At 41.7% G+C, this 18860-nt stretch overlaps 1 protein-coding gene across 1 annotated transcript; it reads right to left on the bottom strand.

Moving 5' to 3' along the window:
• Positions 1-1262: 1262 nt before the first annotated feature.
• LOC126501319 (farnesyl pyrophosphate synthase-like) lies at positions 1263-2338 on the bottom strand. The gene has a single exon (XM_050141932.1). It carries the CDS (start codon positions 2292-2294, stop codon positions 1263-1265), a length of 1032 nt encoding a protein of 343 aa, XP_049997889.1. The 5' UTR covers positions 2295-2338.
• Positions 2339-18860: the final 16522 nt, after the last annotated feature.

The following is an 18860-nucleotide window of genomic DNA, read 5'->3' as shown; positions in this document are numbered from 1 at the left end:
GCTCCTGGTTTTTGATCTCCACTACTTTTAAGCCTGTGGTGGAATGAAGAACACAAACATGGCAAAGCTGCTCAGTGAAATCCAAAGCACAAGAAATATTTCATCCTCCAATACTGGTACTGAAGATGGAGACAAGTCAAGGAATTCAGATGGCCTCAGCCAAACACAAACCCTGGTAAGCAGTCAGCAGGAGCCAGGAGCTCAGTGCTATGGCCTCACCAAACTGAATACTGCCAATGACCTAATGTGCTAAAACATGGTTCTATTGCAGACCTCCACACTGGAGCTCAGGATAAAGAACACTCTGGTTTCTGCCTTGTAAGCCCACATCAGAATGGACCTGCTGAATCTGCCTGGAATTCTGCTCAACATAACTGTGAGATAGTAAAGGTCTTGTTTCAAGTTGCTAAATGTGGGGTAATTTGTGGTTGCTTGGATGCAATCAAATGCAACACTCTTTTACCGATGTGCAATCTCTACCTTCTCTTTGGAAAGTTATGCATAGTAGTAAGTTCGTTTTGCAACTCAACAAATTATTCTTCCCTATGTAATCCCCATCAAAATGACTCCTACTGTGTGGTTGACCCAAAAGAACCACAATCCTTCTTCCACATGACAATGGCATCTCTAGCCCTCTGCAGATGGCTTCATCTCTCCTGGCTTAGAATATTTCCATCATGCTATTCCCAAACCTTGAGCACAGTTCACTTTCTCCAGGTGATGAATGAAGCGAAGCATGCACACACAGGAATGCTCCTTTGGGGACCCTGTGTAGATGCTGTACAATCTCTGAGTGTCGGAGACCAGTGCCATCAACTTTTCTAGCTTGAAGCAGAAGTCCAATGGCTAGAGATCGTTGATATCCATAATGAATTACCTTCTAAGCCCCCAAGAGAAAGAGAGACAAATTTTATAACTCTGGATTAGAGATTGTTCTTTCATGACCGGTGGATGGGGGGACCACTTCAGTTTTTCATTCAGATCCTCCTTGATTTCTGCATGCATGCACACACACAAACAAACACACACACACACACACACACATACATACACACATATATATTTATAAAGGAACTGCTCACTGATAATAATGGAATAACAACACTACACTAGCTCTCCAAGTATATTAAATAACTCTTTCCAGACATTGGTCAATAATTAACACTGGATGATATTTTTTTCTGTACAATAATTTATTGAGATCCCTCCCTCAAAGCCTTTGCAAGCCCGAGGTTACTTTTTCCACTTGTAGATCTTCTTTGCTAGTTCCAGAAGATGGCTGGGGGCAGTGGTGCGGAGTACTGCTCCACGAGGCTCTTGAGGCGGCTGTAGCTGTCTTCCTCGGACTTTAAGAAAACAGCTGGCAGATCCAGGGCTTCATGCGGTGCTTTCGCCTGTGCCACCTTCTCTGGGTCCTTCTGCCCATAATTCTCCTCTAAGATCTGACATTGTTGCTGAGTGGCTCGTAGCAGACACTGAACCACCAGACAGCTGCATTTGTTGTCCTGGATGTCAGTGCCAACCTTTCCAGTCACACTGGGGTCACCGAAGAGATCAAGGTAGTCGTCCTGGATCTGAAAGAACTCGCCCATCTCCAGCAGGATCCTCGTGGCACTGGCATGTTCCTTATCCCCATCAATGCCTGCCATATACATGTCAGCCACAACAGGCAGGTAGAAAGAATAGAACGCCGTCTTGTACTTGACAAGAGATTTGTACTTCTTTTCAGTGTATCTACCAAGATCCACATGGCCCTGGGGTGCTGTTATGAGGTCAAGGGTCTGCCCAATCTCTGTCTGATAGGAGCTCTGCAGAAAGAGCTGCAACAGGTTCAGGTAGTAAAGTTGCTCCCTGCAGTACAACTTCAGCAGGCGGTTGATGCAGGCTTCTAGAAGCAGAGCATCATTGACAGCATCCAAGCCTATGCCTGGCTTCTGGTACCAGCAGTTCTGTCCGCGTCGAGTGAGAGAAGAATCCATGATGTCATCTGACACAAGAAAGAAAGCCTGGAGCATTTCTACACACCAGCCCACAGTCAGGGCCCACTGCAGACTCTCGGCATCCTGTTTCCTTGGCTCCACCAGCTCCCGGAAGGCTTGGAGCACAGTCAAACCCCAATTGTACTTGCCTCCCATGGCATTGTACTCCAGGACCTCCTTGAGCCAGGCAATGGCATCGCCTGTCTCCGGGTGGCCTAGCTCGTCCTCAGTCAGCACCTTGACAATCTGGGAGAAGTACTGGATGAAATCCTGCCTGTCTTGGTTACAAGCCTCCAATTTCTGGTTCCCATTCATTCTGAGAGAGGAACAAAATGCTCTGCTTCTTAACGCGACTTCTCCCGGGTGGATGATATTTTTTTATGTTTCATTGTATTTATTGGAGGAGGGTTGCTCATGTGCCACAGTGCTCATGTGGGGCAGTCAGAGGACAATATATGAGAGTCAGTTTTCTCCTCCCACCATGTGGGTCCCCAGGCCTGCCTTTACCTGCTGAGCCATCTCGTTGACCCACCGACTGTGGTACTTCAAAGAAGGAGTTAGAGGTCTGTCAGCAATCAAAACCAGTCATTTGTACTGACTGATATGACCTCACTCCCTCTTTATCCCTGCATCACTGGGCTCTAGCAATAAAGGGAGCACACCCAAAGCTAGGAAAACTGTAAGATGATCAACAAAGCACAGGTGGAGCGTCTGGATTTTGCTAGTTTTGTTTCTAGACACACTTTTCAAACTACAACACAGGAAGAGAGAGCCTAAGCAGGAATGGCAGTATGGCTGAGTGTGGAGACAGAGTCATGAATTTGAGGATGCCCCACTATCACACTGATGATAGAATCTTCACCTGGCAATGGATGGAGATAGAGATAGAGACCCTCATCAAAGCAACAAACTGAGCTCCTAAGGTCCAGTTGAAGAGTAAAAGGGGGTAGAAGATGACCAAGGAAGTCAGAACCACGAGGGGTTGACCCACCCACTGAGACAGTGTGCCTGTTCTAATGGGAGCTCACCAAATCCAGCTGGACCAGAACTGAACTCTCTGAATGTGGCTGCCAGTCGGGGCCCATTGAGAAGCCATCAATAATGGCACTGGGACCTGTTTCTACTGCATGTACTGGCTTTTTGGGACCCTAGTCTATTGGGATGCACACCTTCCTAGGCCTGGATGGAGCGGGGAGGGCCTTGGACTTCCCACAGGGCAGGGTAACCTGCCCTCTCTTAAGAAAGGAGGGGGAGGGAGAAGGGGGAGTGGGGGAGTGGGAGGGGAATGGGAGGAGGGGAGGAAGTGTAACTTTTTGAATGGAAAAAATAAAAAAAAATGAGGATTATGGCTGGAATTTTCAGTTCATGGTGTCATGGAGCAAGGAGCAGGAGAGATAAAGATCTCTACACATCCACAGAATGACTTTCCTCGCATCTAAACACTAACATTTACAGGTTAATAAAGTCCACCAAAGCACAGACACACAGGATCATTTGCTAACTATATGTGTACCGAGTTCCCCAAGATTACGTGAGACCTACAAGAGTGAAATTGTGTGGACAGTATCAATGGATGTGTGTATATCCTATAGAAACATCTCTTGTGGGTTCAGTGTACCCTCTGTGCATACACACACACACACACACACACACACACACACACACACACACACACAATGTCTACAATCCAAACCTTCAAGCCTGTGAATGTGACTTTACCTGGAAACATATTTTTGTAGCTATGATGGTTTTGTGAATTACTCTAGATGACATCATCCTGGAATATTTTAGAAGGCTATGTCTAAAGACAAGTATTCTTATGTGAGAGAAGAGGAGGAGGAGGAGACACAGAGAGAGCAGGCTATATGAAGATGAAGGCAGAGATCAGAGGTTTATACCAGCAGTAGCCAAAGAATGAGGAGAGCTTTCAGAATGAGGCCAGGAGGTGTTTCTGAGACTCTGAGCCTTTGTATCAAGGAACCCCTCTACCATTGCAGGTGGATGACTTTACCTATGACTGGGGAGCTCAGAAAGAATAAGTTTCAGAATTTGAAGAACCATTGGATCATATATGTTTATTTTGTCTTGTTTTAAGTTTGGCAAAAATGAAACATTAAAAACACAAGTGATTCTCCTCAACTAACAACTGCTCTTGGTTTTATCCAGATGCCCTTGACTTTCCCAACTGTTCACGACTATGTTTATGTCACACCTCTACGTGGTGGCCAGCACGACACCTTCACCTACATCTCCTTCTCTTCCATTCTCCTCCTGCTAAAATCTCAACCCTACCTTTGCTGCTGCTCAGTCTGAAGAGCATCTTCTTAGTACAGTGTCGGAGGACAGTCCACCCAGGGTGTTGGCCTCAGCTTTCCACTGCAGAAGCTTTGGAGCTCTTTCAGAGACAGAATGCATCCCAACGTTCTGCACTGAGGCTCATCCTCCTCAACTGTCTTCAACACTAGAGTGCTGGCTTGAGAAGAGTGGCAGCTGCATTCTTTATCTCTGAAACCTCCATTGTCCCTCCTAGCAAAGCTACCACCACAAGACAATTCATCAATATTAATGGAAAGAAAGCAAATTTCCTATTAGGAGAGGTTAATCTCAAAGAATTCTATCTGTTCCCATATAAGAACTATGGAGGAAAGTTTTTAAAAATAGTTATTTTTATGAATAAAAAAGCAGAGAGGGGGAATCACTAGAGCGATGGCCTTCAGGGTAGCTGAAACGTTGTGTGTAGACAGCTAACATTTTTCCAATTGAAAAGAAAGATCAGAACTGCATTTAGTAATTCAGAAGGGCTAAAAGCAAATAGAGAAGAGAACTGAAGTTCAGAGAGGCTGATCAAATCTGTGAAGTCATAAAGTAAGTGGTGGCAGGATTCTCTTTCTATTGGGTACACTCCAAGTCATTCCTTTGTTCGCCAATAAAACCCAGTCTTCACTACAGTGCATCTCAGGGACATTCCCCCCACATTCCTACTCCGTTTATCACACACACATCCAACCCCATATCCCACCCAGCATTGTTATGAAAAGTCCTCTCTTTAATCTCCCCTTCCCACCACTCTCAAAGTACATGGGGGATTTGTGTTACAAAACGTGAATCAGTGGTGCACATAGGTGTGTGGAGAACGACTTTCTTGCCAGGTCCCATTAGTCACAGCCAAGGCTGGGGGAGAAAGTTTTCATTTTTGTGAGTCACTGTTTATCTGTCTATAAATTTAGTAATGAAATGCCTGTGCCACAGGGATGTGAAGAAATTTCATTTTTGCTTATAAAATCCTCGGGGCATGTTTGGATACAAAATGCAATAACACCATAAAATATTGCCCTGATATTGCTATCTCCAAGCCTGGAACTCATTTCTGCATTATGAGAAGCAAAGAAGATTTATGGGAAAGATAAGGAGCCAGCTCCTCTCAAGTATTTAAATGAGGTTTTTCTTTAAATAGCCATTGTCTGCTTGCATCCTGATGTTTGAAACTGACAAAAATATTTGCCAGTAGCTCTAGAAACTTTCTGATTATGTTGATAGTCCGGACAATACTTAAGTAGAAATAAAATCAGTTATAACTTACTAAACTTCACAATAAGGCCATTTTCTTTTCATCGTTACCTTAAGCCTTCAAAATAGTTTTTGCAGTTATATGTGTCATTATCTTACTTAACAGATAAGGAAAGTAAGGCTTGGTCCTTGCCCAGAGATGGGCAGGAATGGGGTTCATACACAAATCTTTGTGATTCCAAAAGACTTGGCCTTTCTGCTAGTAGTCTTCGTATGACCAATTAGCATACAGCTATAACCTGTCACTCAGTTGGAGCTTTCTATCCAGCAACTCCTTACTGTCCTGAAGAAAAACAGTTGAAAAACAAATACTACAATAGAAGAAAATTACTCCTAGTCCATGGTGCAGGTGCCATTGGAAGTCACTTATGACTTGGTGTGAAGTGCTTAAAAAGATACCTAAGCCTATCTTGTTATCACATACAGATAACAAAAGAGCTAACTGTGAGACCATGTGGTCTCTCCCCAGACTCTGATATAAGATCTTGAAGGAATGAACGCCTATAAACCCATAAGTGCAAACTAAATAGAAGAAAGGACAGCCACATGCCAACTACCCCCAAACACAGAGCAGCACAAAGGGGAAAGTGATGACTACAACCGCAGCCCAAAGAAGTATTAGCACTGAAGACTAGAACCCTGCAGAGGGAAGCCTTAGGGGAAACTGCTAGGCAGGTCAAAGTTAAGCAGAGGACTCCAGCATAGTACTGAGAGAATCTTAGCCAGGCCCTTGGGCCTCTCGTTACACTTAGGAAGCTAGGCATTAACCATGTTACCCATACAACTGAGTGAGGGAACCTGAAATGTGTCCCCCAAAGAAATTAAACCTTTAGCCTCTACAGGCCAAGACAGCAATCAGAAATAATACGAAGTTGAGGCACAAAGGGTTACATAGAAATAAGACACAGTTACCACCCCAACTGTCTTGCTCTAACCATGTACTAAAACATCAGGGCCATGTTTAACAAGTAAGTAGATTGATGGAGTAAGCTCATAAAACTTCCCCAAGCTCTGACTTTGGTAAACAAATGGGACCGGTTTCTGCAAATACTAGCCATTTATCAGAGAGGAGACACACACACACACACACACAGAGAGAGAGAGAGAGAGAGAGAGAGAGAGAGAGAGAGAGAGAGAGAGAGAATAGTAGATATAACTAGTTAGTCACAGAAAGCCATGCTTAACTCCAATTGTGTCTAGATTTACCCATGTGCCTGATTCTTGAGAAGGGGATAAGGATGCAGAAAGATGTCCCCCATGGCCCACACCCTCTCCCTCCATCGTTCACCTAAAAGCATGATTCCAGTGTCCTTAGTGTGGTGTGATGATAAACACCGGAAGGGGAGAGCAAAGAAACAGGACATAAAGTGCCATTGTTAAAACAACAGAGTGCTGCAGGTCATTTATAGCAGCTGTATAGGTGACTATGACAGCTGGTCTCAAAGATGGTTTCCAACTAGTCTTCCTATTTTGTTCATTTTATTGAGCTATACATTTTTCTCTGCTCCCCTTCCTTCCTCCCCCTTCCCCTTCAACCCTCTCCCATGATCCCCATGCTCCCAATTTACTCATAAGATCTTGTCTTTTTCTACTTCCCATGTAGATCAGACCCATGTATGTTCTCTCTTAGGGTCATCATCCCAACTAGTCTTTCTATCTATCTACGCACATACTAACTTTTCTGGAGTTAGTACTTCTCTTTCATTGTGTTAATGTAATTGCAACAATAACAACGACAAACCATCGGACTCCACCATTCACTTGTATAAGGGAAAGATTTATTCAGACTCAGGGTTTGAAAAATTAGTCCATTACCACTTGGATTCATTGCCTTTTTTCCCATGGCAAGGCACTGTATCATGGTAGGAATGTGTAGCAGATGAAGCTGCCTACATCCTGGCCTCCAAGAAGTGTATAAGAGGGAGACAGAGTGAGAACAAACACATACAGGAGACTAGGGTTGCTTAACCCTGTTTGAGCAGCGGTTCTCAACCTTTCTGATGCTGCGGCCCTTTAATGCAGTCCATGATGTGCTGATCCCCAACCATAAGATTATGGTGTTGCTGCTTCATAACTGCAATGTTACTACTGTTATAAATCATAATGCAAATATTTTGGAGATAGAGGCTTGCCAACATTGTCTGAACCAACAGATTGAGAACTGCTGCTCTGGAGGGCATGCCCCAGTGATATCAGACCTCCTGCTTCTTAACAATTCTAGAACTTTCCACTAGCATCACAGGCTGGAGACCAGCTTGCAACACCTGGGACTTTGGAGTGCATTCTAAATCCAAACCACATCTATAAGTTCTCTAGAAGAGGCAAATGCAGGCAAAGAGAGATTGGAGGTCATCCACTGCTAACAATAAGAAACCTTGCAGACAACTCATAGACATCTTTAAAAGTTCATTCTTTGTATTCTCCCTCACCAACCCCAATCTCCCTCACCAACTGTGCTGTGATAAGCCCAAACTACATATGTAACGGTCTTAGTTGGCTGCTCAAGCCGAGCTCCCAATCAACAGCCAGCTTTGTCTTCCCGCTGTGGTAGGGAACCATCTTCAGTCTGCAAAACCATCCAGGCTCATGTGACTGCCAGTGTCACAGTACCCCTGCCACTATCTCCCCTGGCACAGAATAACCCAGTGAACCCACTGAACAGTAGAGAGAAGAGAAATTTCTTTAAGTCAATGATCTTTGGGGAGGTTTATGATACAGTAATGGGAAAGAACACACAGCAAGGGAGCCATTCTGAGAAAGAAGACATGGGATCTAGGGGAAAAGGGGAACAAAAAGAATGGTCCAGAGTAAGATGGATACAGGGGATAGCTGAACACACTGAACAGAGTCTATGGAAGCATCCACTGTCAGAGAAAGCTCTGTAGAAGTGTAGACTTGGTGCCTGATCTCAAACATTTGAACATACAGGAAAAAAATATCTAATAGCTTCTAACACTGGGTGGTGAAAATAATAGCTGTATATACAAGCAAATAAATGAAAAGTTAGGCAATGTATTCATCCCCAGGTAATATAAACCAAATAAGAAAGAAAATGTAATGATTATATAGGATCTGGTGCATAATAAAAATGTGCATAATTACAAAAAGTCAATTCTGATGGATAAGTAATTCTAAGATGAGACTATGAGGGAGGAAACAAAGGAAGGTATGTGCAATAGTGAAGCCATCATCGACTCACATCCCAGGCATTCAGAAGACAGTATCAAAAGCTAGTAAGTCAACAAGTAGCCATGACTGTACATTACTTGGAAACAGAGTCTAACATCAGAGAAAAAATACATGTTGGACAAACTTCATCGTCTCTGGGAAAAAGAGCTAGAAATCAGGAGGTAGGGATTGTGCCATCAGTGCAGGGAAGGGGCCACTTTCTCTGCAAGTCCAAGAGCAGTGACACAGAATCTCCATGCTATACTGCCCATCAGCACTTCAACACTGCCACTGTAGTATCTTTGGACTTTTGTATGTAAATAATCTTCTCTGAACCCGGTGCCCCATTGGAAGTCAATAATAGTAAGCAGTCACTATTAAATGAGTTGACATATATAGAGCATATATAACCATACCTAACAGTGTGTGTGTGTGTGTGTGTGTGTGTGTGTGTGTGTGTGTGCAGGTACTACCACAATGTTGCCTTTATCATGTTTGATTTTATCCCATGAGTAAGAATTGCTTGATAAAAATGAAAACTGGAGAGGAGGGGTTTGTGGAGATGGCTTAGTTGGTAAAATGCTTGGAACACTGTCACAAAAACCTGAGTTTGGATCCCAAGCACTCACGCGAATGCTGAGGAGTCTTGCCTGTCACTCCAGTGCTCTGAGAGCAGAAGTGTGTGAAAGCTTAACTAGTCAAAGCCATGAGCTCCAGGTTCAGGGAAGCCTCTACCCCATTACCCAGCTATAGAACATTTGTCAACAGAAAGCACATTTGCATTGAATAAATACATATATAATAAGGGAAGGTTAAATGCATTCGATTTGGTTTTTCAAGGTAAAGAGAATGTGAGGGAGAAAAGATGAAGTGCTCTCAAATTCTGTGCTGAGACACAGAAAATTAGTGTGGACGGTGGAAGGGGCCCTGGAAGTCTATTCTTTTGAGAAGTCTGAAGGCAGGCATGTTGACTAGCCAGGGTTCTGACAAGACAGCAACAGACCCTGAGACCTGCTGCTATTGGAATCTCATGAACGTGAACACTTCACCTGGTGGGGGCTGGCCTTCACAGGGCATCTGCCAGGATCAATCCCATCACAAGCTAGAAATACAGCTACCCTATTCCCCGGGAGCTGATGCTCTTGTCAGCCATCCAGGACCTTCTGTCCAAGCCCCTGCGTGCACCTGGTTTCCTGTCATTCCTCATTTCCTCTTCAGATAGACTCCATGCTCTGATCCTGAAGTGGTCCCCTTTCCCTGAGTTGGCTCTGCGAAGGGCCTCCCTCCGGACACCAAGACTCTGCCACTGTTCCATAGCTGACTATGGCTTGAGGGTGAGACCTTTGCGTCTCAACTTCAGAATCACGGAAGGAGAAATGAGAGAAAATTCCAGTCTGCAGTAAAACAAGTGAATGCTTTCTGAAGACCATCTCCTTAAACGGGAAATAAGGGAACGGAAGTAGAATTCGGACATTCCAGAAACAACCCTGTTTAGAAATAGAACACACCTTAAGTGTCAGTGACTACAAACCTGGATTAGAGGCAGCCCTGGTCCATCAATTATTCTGTCTCCCCTACTCCGCCTCCATCATTGCTCTCTATTTCGAGCCTTCAACCTAAGCAGAGTTGATAGGATCACCAAATTAGGCATTTTCCACTCATAATGTTGACCAGCCGTGGGTATATGTGAAAGTTCATGTGCAGGAACATTGATAACGCATTTCCCTCTTCCTCAGTGTCTTCTAGGTGTGTGTTTGCATTAAGGTTTGCGCCTCAGACTGTGGACCTAGAATTACAGAGGGAGTGTGAAATTTCTGATCAAAACAATGTATAGCATTCCCAGGGTGTTAAGAATAGACCATCTTTGAGGACTTAGGCGGCAGAAAACTTCATTAAATTGTTATAAACCATGATACAAGAGTGGCATCTGAGAGCTTGCTGTGGAATATAACCGTTCAAAGAACCAGTTTCCCCAGAGGCAGAGGTTAAGCACACAGTGAAGGACAGAGAAGGCTCCATGTGCGGTAAATATACAGAATACTATTGATCGTGAAGGCACGTCAGGCCCAGGAGAAAGAGGAAGAGAAAAGATTAGATGGAGAACTTGCCTAATATGTGTGAGGTCCTAGGCTGGATCGCTAGCCCAAAAGAGAAAAGATAGGGCTCGCACCCCAAAATCACTGTCAGTCCCATAAAGAGAAAACAAAGATGACTACAGGTCAGGTTCAAATAATCAAAGATACTTTTAGCAGCCTGAAGAAAGAAGTGCAACAAGAAATGGGGTGCTAGAAACACAACGCTGCTGTAAATGATCAAAATAAAATTATAAAAATGATAGAAAATAAAGCTTCCAGTGACATTCCACCAGAATAAGATAGCTAAAAGAAGCACAGCTAAAAAGCTAAGAAAAGGTGCTGTTCGGGAGAGTGGGGATAAATCCTTTTACCCTGAGTCCCCGAGAGCTCTAAGGAAGCAACTAATGCCACTTGAAAAATCTGTGGAGAGAACACATTACAGACTCGGTGTTGAAATTATTCATTTATGATTGAAACCAGTAAAGTACCTAATCCAATGAATGTCTGGGTGGTGGTTTGAATGAGAATGGCCTCCATAGGCTCATATGTTTGAGTCTTTGGTCCTAAGTTAGTGGTGTGGTCTTGGAGGACTTCTCAATGGGGGCAGATTGGGGTTTAAGAAGACTCATATAATATCTAATTAGTTCCTCTCTCTCTCTCTCTCTCTCTCTCTCTCTCTCTCTCTCTCTCTCTCTCTCTCTCTCTCTCTCTCTNTCTCTCTCTCTCTCTCTCTCTCTCTCTCTCTCTCTCTCTCTCATGATTCTAGATTAAGATGCGAGCTCTCAACTGTTCCTTAGTTCCATTATCATGGCCTCTGACCCACTGAGACTGTAAGCCAAATTAAATGATTTCTCTTATACTTTGCCTTGGTCATGTTTTATCACGGCAACAGAAAAATAAACAAGAATCAGTTTAATAGCTGTGATATCAAAGGGTTTCTGCTTTGAACTTCTGAATCCTCTATATTTAAGATTAACACTGATGCCAAAACCTGAAAGAGATTAAAAACTTGTATTATTAGTTCTCAAAGAATTTGTAAAACTAGTATATTTCGATATAACATATCATACATCATATTCAAAAGGTATACTGAAATCTAACAGTAATCTAAAACATTTCTGATATATATGCAATATTCCATATTATTCTCAGGCAAATATAAGTCAAACTAAGGTTAGCCACTAGAGTGGTTGATGTCAGTTTTTAGCATTAGATACTTGGATAGAATCCACATGCAAATTAGAGATGTTAGTCACTATATTAAATTACTATTTCCAGTGTTTGTTTTATCTGTCAAACATCCCAGTGCAGAATAGCATTGCTCATTTTCAGGCATTTAAATCCCCCACGGGTATGTCTTAGGGCAGCATAATAGGGGGAAAAGCTGTATTTGACTCTCTAAAAATATATGGATTGGAATGCTCCATTGTAATTCCCATAATAATATCTCCTGCCAACACAGAGAATGGTCCATTAAATTCACAACAGCTCAGAGAGAAAATGCATTTAACACTACCAAGTAGAATGTTGTTAAAAAATTAATCTAACACATTGAGTCTTCCTCCCATAAGGATTCACCATATAAAGTCTCCTTGCCATGTAACACCTTCCACCAAAGGAAACAAAACCAGGTCTTTATACAGAGCACATTTATACAACTTAAATTCCCCATCATTTCTCGATTTTTCAAAGGAAACTAGTACAAGGATTTTTGTGCCAAGACTTTTCCTACATGCTAGATTTCGTGTATACTAGAAGAAATTATTAAAAGCCCGTTTCTCTGTATGAAAACACCGTCCAGCCTCTAACTTCAAGCTCACTTCCTTGAACTTAGCCCACCCCCAACTTCAGTGTCTAGACAGTTGAGAATTCTTCCTCTGCACCAGTCTATTTTAAAAGGCTGCCATTTCCTAACAATTTTGTATGTACGTATGCGTGTATGGATTGTTTCATTGTTTGGGTTTGCTTGCCCAATCTTCACCAGACGTGGAATTCAGATAACATCATATGCCTGTCTCAAGCATTCTCCCCCTTATTATTTGACACCAGCTTTCATAGTGAAGCTCGATGCAAACTGTTTCTAATAGACTTGTTGGCCATCAGGGTCCTGGGTTCCAGAAAGTGACTGTGTTACAATAAAATCCATCCAGTAATGTAAGAACTTTCATTTATTTACAAATAAAATATATCCCAGAAATGTCACCATTAGGTCTATACAGGGTCCCTTACAATCCAAAGCACATAGCTTACTTTGTTGTAAGTGATATCAATGTATTTTTTTAATTAAAATTTCTGAAATACCTAAAATAAGCACAGAAAGGTCATAAGGAAGCCAATAGTTTATTTTTAGACAAGTTAATTATCTATCTAATTATTCTGTAAGTGAAGATCTAAAGATAGATATGATGTAATTTCCAATACTCAGTTTTAAATCCCAACCAGCTCTAAATAAAATACTATTCATAATAGTAATTATTGTTGCTTTTATTATTTTAAGTTAGCTCATGAAATATTATATCCTTTAAAACAGTGCATATCTTTAAGATAACCTAACTTTAACAACCATGCACATCTGATCATTTAGAAGAGACTTACTTGACACACACCAACAGTAATTGCTTCATAGCAGCAATTTATTAAATTTATTAAAGCAAAAACTTAAGTAATAATGTCATGTTCACATAGTAGTACTGCTGGATTTTATTAGTGTGTTTCATTAGATACTATAGATTGTCGTTTTCTAAGTTCAGATTTGGAGAGCTTTGTGTTCTAGACTAAATGACATTTGTCAAGTGTTGCTTTTCACAGACATAGCATTTGTTTTCATAACAAATATACAACACGCATCCTAAACATCCAGGACATTAGCAACGAAGGCTGTCTCACACCATGGTCATCTCTTTGGATAAATTTGCTGTGGGTAAATCAGAATGAATGATTAAGGAAGAATTTCTCCACAAACATTTAATATAATATTTTACTTGATATTTAAAGATGGGCCATTTATGAGAACGACAGCAAAGAAACACATGACGGAGGAAGTCCCACTAGCCACAATCTCATTCTGTACAGGTTTTCGTTCATCCAAATACCAACAATGGAAAACACTTAAATACATTTTAAATGTATTTAAATACATATGCTTTCTTTTCTATGTATTTTTTATACTTGATCTTAGTGATCAATTTGGATAAAATTTTAAGTGGTTTCCCAAACTATTCTCCTTTTCTCCTAAACCCAACTCCATTCTCTCTTTTCCAATTAGAATGTAATCAGTTAGTGAATGTGGTAAGTGATTTGTCTCATGTCTATCCAGATTTGTCCATTCTGGCTCTGAAACAGGTCTGGGCCAGAGGAATTGACACACATCAAGAAGAAAGCATTGCTATGGAAACAGGTAATGTACCCTCCCACGTCCTCTCCTTCTCTCTGTATTCTCCTCCAGAATTAGGTGAGAGGACAAGAAACCTTACCTAAGAAGTTTTACCAAGTCTTCTCTTGATTTTGAAGCAGACATATGAGTGTGGCCCATGTCCATTTGTAAGAAATTATTATTTTCAAATAACTGGAGGAATTGCATCTCTTGTATATAAAATTTATCCTTGAAGTACACATGAGACACCCTACCTGCTGGAAGCATCCCCTTGTAGGCAGAGACAGTGCTGACTTATGACAAACACTTCTGTTAAAGATGACTTAATGGTATATCCCTCTTTTATTAATTTTATTTATTTATTTTGCAACCTGACTGCAATTTTCCCCTGCCTCCACTCATCCCATTTCCTCCTCCGACCACAAACCCTCCCATCCACTCCCCCTCTGTTTCTATTCAGAAAGGGACAGGCTTCCACAAAACATGGCATATATCAAGTTGTGGTAAGACTAAGCATCTCCCTTGTGTTAAGGCTGGAAAGGCAAGCCAGTATGAAGAATAGATTCTCAAGAGCCAATCAAAGTGTTAGGGACAGACCTTGCCATTTCTCTCTTGATCCAAGTATGAGCATTGAAAAACGAGTGTTGCCTTTATTTCTCTGTCTATTGTTCCCAGGTACCACCAAGATATCAACAGAAGGAAACCACAAAACCTTAAGAATTAAAAACCAGGGAAATTAAGAGAGCAGTTAGGTAAAGAAAAATGAAGAACTAATTTAACAGAAGAAAAAAGACAATCAGTAAGCAGTTTTTTAATATTTAGCCTATTTAGTTAAAAAGTATAAATTTAAAACACTAGTTACATATGTGTAATTATTAATTGATAAAACTTTTCAAAGTTTTTCCTAGCTCACCATTTGCACTGAGCTTCCTAAACCAGTGATTCCCTGTTACTACCACAACTATCAATTTTCAGGCCTCCTTAAGAAAAAAAGTACACAACATGTGACGTATGAATGTTTTAACCCATTTGACCCAGGCACTTCACTTCTGTAAGTTTACTATGAGAAAACAGCAATAAACTTGTATATACCAAACAATAGAGTCGTGATCAATATAGACATCTAGAAATGAGATTCAGGGTAAAACATTCCACATGTATTTATGTAATGGGACCCCATCATCCACGATACACCCATTGTGAAGACCACTAGCTAATGTGGGCTATGGAAACAAGGAGGTAATAAAACTGCACATACAGCAAGACTACCACAGTAGCTGGTACTTTGCCACCATTTTTCTATTTATAAATCAAACATAATAAATACGATCAGGGATTTTTGAGCATTCATAGATGGGATCAATGCATTCAGCCAAGCTCATGCTCACTGGGTGTTTATTAAACAGGATACTGGTGTATTTCAGACTAAGAGGCTTATGGTACACAGAGGTATATAATAGTCAATATTCTATGTTCAATGTCCACTCCGTCTGTGGATGGGATGACACTATGACAAAAAGCAGCTTAGGGGAGGACAGGGTTTGTTCAGCACACTTTTCCAGGTCACAGTCCACTGTGGGGGACATCCACACAGGACCCTTGGCAACAGCTGTAGGGAAACCATGGAGGACTGGTGATTGCTGGCTTGCTCTCTGTCTCACGCCTACAAGTACAGTAGCACAGTGCTGCTTACTGCGGCCTGGGCCTTTGTGCATCAAAACAATGCCCCACAGATGAGTCCCACCTGATCTAGGCAATTTCTCAATCTAGGCTTTCCACTCAGATGACTCTGGGCTGTGTCAAGTTGACAGTTAAAGCTAGCTAGGGAAGTCACCCAGGTGATAGTTCAAAGGAAATCTCAGACAACCCTTGAAGATGCAATAACCTTTGATACTTCTTCTAACTCCCTAGCAGTCAAAGAAATAAAAACTAACATAAAGCACTTCCTTTTAACTTATGAATTATTACAATTTAAAACTGAATATGTCTTGGTTGTAGAAATAAGGTTGTAAATTGTTAACCCCAGTCATGTTGCAGTGAATAACATAAATCAGGAGGAGGGCTCAAAGAACATTGTCATTGGCTCAGAGAAATGTCCCCAAATTCATTTAAACATGTCTTTAACATAAGACCTCGCTTCATCGTTTATTCAACATGGAGAAAAGAAAACACAACTTCCATGGCTCACAGCCTGGTAGTTAGTGTGCAGAATCTGGTCTGTACACTTTGCAGCATAGAACATGGCCACTGAAAGGGATCTTCACAGATGTAAGGGTACAACAAGAGGAAGCACACATGCCAGAGCTCCAAGGGAAAGCAGGTGCATAAAGCACAGATGCCAACCTTACAAACTGTTTCTAAAAATGTGTGCATCTAACAGACCAGACAGAGGCACATTAGAATTCCATCCAGTTACGCTGGTGTAACGATATTGCTGGTAATTTTTTTTTATTTTCCATTTATTCCTTATCTTTTGATGATTCTAATTTAATTAGGATTCTAATTAGTTAGTTTCTCATAAGATTTAAATTATAAAAATAGCAGGAATACTTGCTTCTCAGAAAACTTAAGGGACAAATCGCATGAGCAATTTAGCGTTTTGGAAGCAGTATAAGATAAAATTACAGTGGGATACCTGTTTGAGGCTTTATTCAAAACATGCTTTTAAAAATTGTCATTTTATAAACATCACAAAGTATACTTCCACACATTAACATGGTCATAATGTTACAAGACCATATAGTATTACAGGACTATTGTGACATAGCCAGTCCATGATTTACCAAAACATCATTGTATAGTGTATAATTGTAAAAAATTCAATGAACAAGGGACTGCAATAACTGATAACTATCAGTATCTAGGCTGGGTGTCCTGCTTTTACTTTGCCTAAGTTTCTTTCAAGATGCAACCAAAGAAATAGACACTAATGACAATTGCAGAGGTTGAGTGTGGGAGAGGCTAACCCTGTCTAATAGATTAGGGGCAGCTGAGCCTGGGCTTGGAGAGTGGGTGGCAATTTGAGAGGTAGAGAAAGGATCAGGCAAAAGATGAGATGTGTTCATATTCCTTCCATCTGGGTCCAGGCAGAGAGGAGCTAGAGCATATAAACCTAGCGGGGAGACATAGCCTAGAGAAAGCAATGTATTCCAAAACCAGATGATTCCCTAATCAGCCGTCAGCAATAGAACTCAAAACCTCTGTCCAGTAGCTTTGGACTTTTTCCATCTTCCAGGGAAGAAACAGGAGAATATATTGAAGTAATTAAAACTAAAATCCTACCATGACTCAGCTCTAGAGATCATCTGGAGGAGTCTGATTATCTCGAGAAAAATAAATGCCTCCTGCTCGGGTTGTTGAGAACTGATGAGATTGTGGGATCTTTGTCAACCCAAGAAATACAAAATACCATTAGTGTGTTTCCCCGTAGCTCTACCAGAGAGATCTAATTCTAAATGTTTGAAAGCTGGATGGCATGACATATTTCCTGCTATAGTCAAGGTCTTCAAATTTCACTATGCTTCAGAACCCTTAAAGACTTCTATCAGTTTTGTTGCCCAAGTGCAAACTTACCCTTTGCATCTGAAACTCCGCAAGTGTGGCCCAGATTTAAACTCCCCTGATGAGGAGAATGTCCAGCCACATTGGAGTCCCATGCTCAAGAACTCTGACATCAAAGCATCGTCAAGGACCACAGGCATAAGGGTCACCTAGGCACTTTGTAGTCATGGCAACTCGAGCCTCCCAGTTCTCCAGTGTGAGACTCTTAGTTTTATAAATTCTCCATGTAGTTAGCACGCAGCTTAAAGTTGGAGAGGCACCTTTCAGTCTGAATCTACTAAGGCTATAAGGAACTCCAGTTCCTCCTCTTCTGGCCTTCAGAATACAGAGGAGCCTGAATCCAATCTCTGTCTCCAAGGATTAAGCAACATATGCTTACCCCTTGAGATCTCCAGAGCTTACCCTCTCCCGAAGAGTAGGAATGGTGGGTTGATAAAAGAGACCTCCTGGAGGAAGCGTGGTGCCGGGGCATGTGACATCACAAGTTTCCCATCAGCCAGGTTACATCAGAAGCAGCATACTCACAGTTTAGAATTTTGAAGTGTAAGGAGGAGGTCCAGATTGGTGATACAATGTGTGTGAAAATGCTCTGTAAACTGTAAATCATTATGCAAATGGGAGTGTTTCTATTTTCCCACACAAGACTTCGTGGATCTTACAGGAGTCTTAGGCAAATTTAACTCTTAATGACACCTAAAAGCAATCACCAGATCTGAGTGGATGTGCCCCCAGTGCTCAATTCTTCTCTGAGTGGATGTGCCCCTGGTGCTCTATTCTTCTCAAATGATGGCGCTGACACCAGGCAGAATGATCTGACGCATAGCATCCTCTGGCCAGATGAGCTGACCAGTGTGACCACACACCCTGCTTTTCCTGGCAGGCCTGCACAATTTATAGTATCATCTCCATTCATGCTCAGACAATTTAAAATACAGTCCTAACAGTGCTTTGAAAAGGAACAGGAGACTTCTCTGATTCCAGCGGATGGGTCAGAATTTTGAGGACAGTTTTCAGGCTTTTGTGGAATCAGCCCTAGATCCAGCTATTTTCTTTGCTGGAATAAGGGTATCCAACTTTTTCACACTGTGGCACGATATGGCCTGAAGCACTTGGGCCCACATTCACAGGTACCCTGAG

This window comes from Alexandromys fortis, unplaced genomic scaffold (assembly GCF_014885135.2).
Source record: "Alexandromys fortis isolate MF-2015 unplaced genomic scaffold, M_Fortis_MF-2015_v1.1 scaffold_30, whole genome shotgun sequence".
Lineage (NCBI taxonomy): Eukaryota > Metazoa > Chordata > Mammalia > Rodentia > Cricetidae > Alexandromys > Alexandromys fortis.
This window is presented reverse-complemented; position numbering and strand designations above follow the sequence as displayed.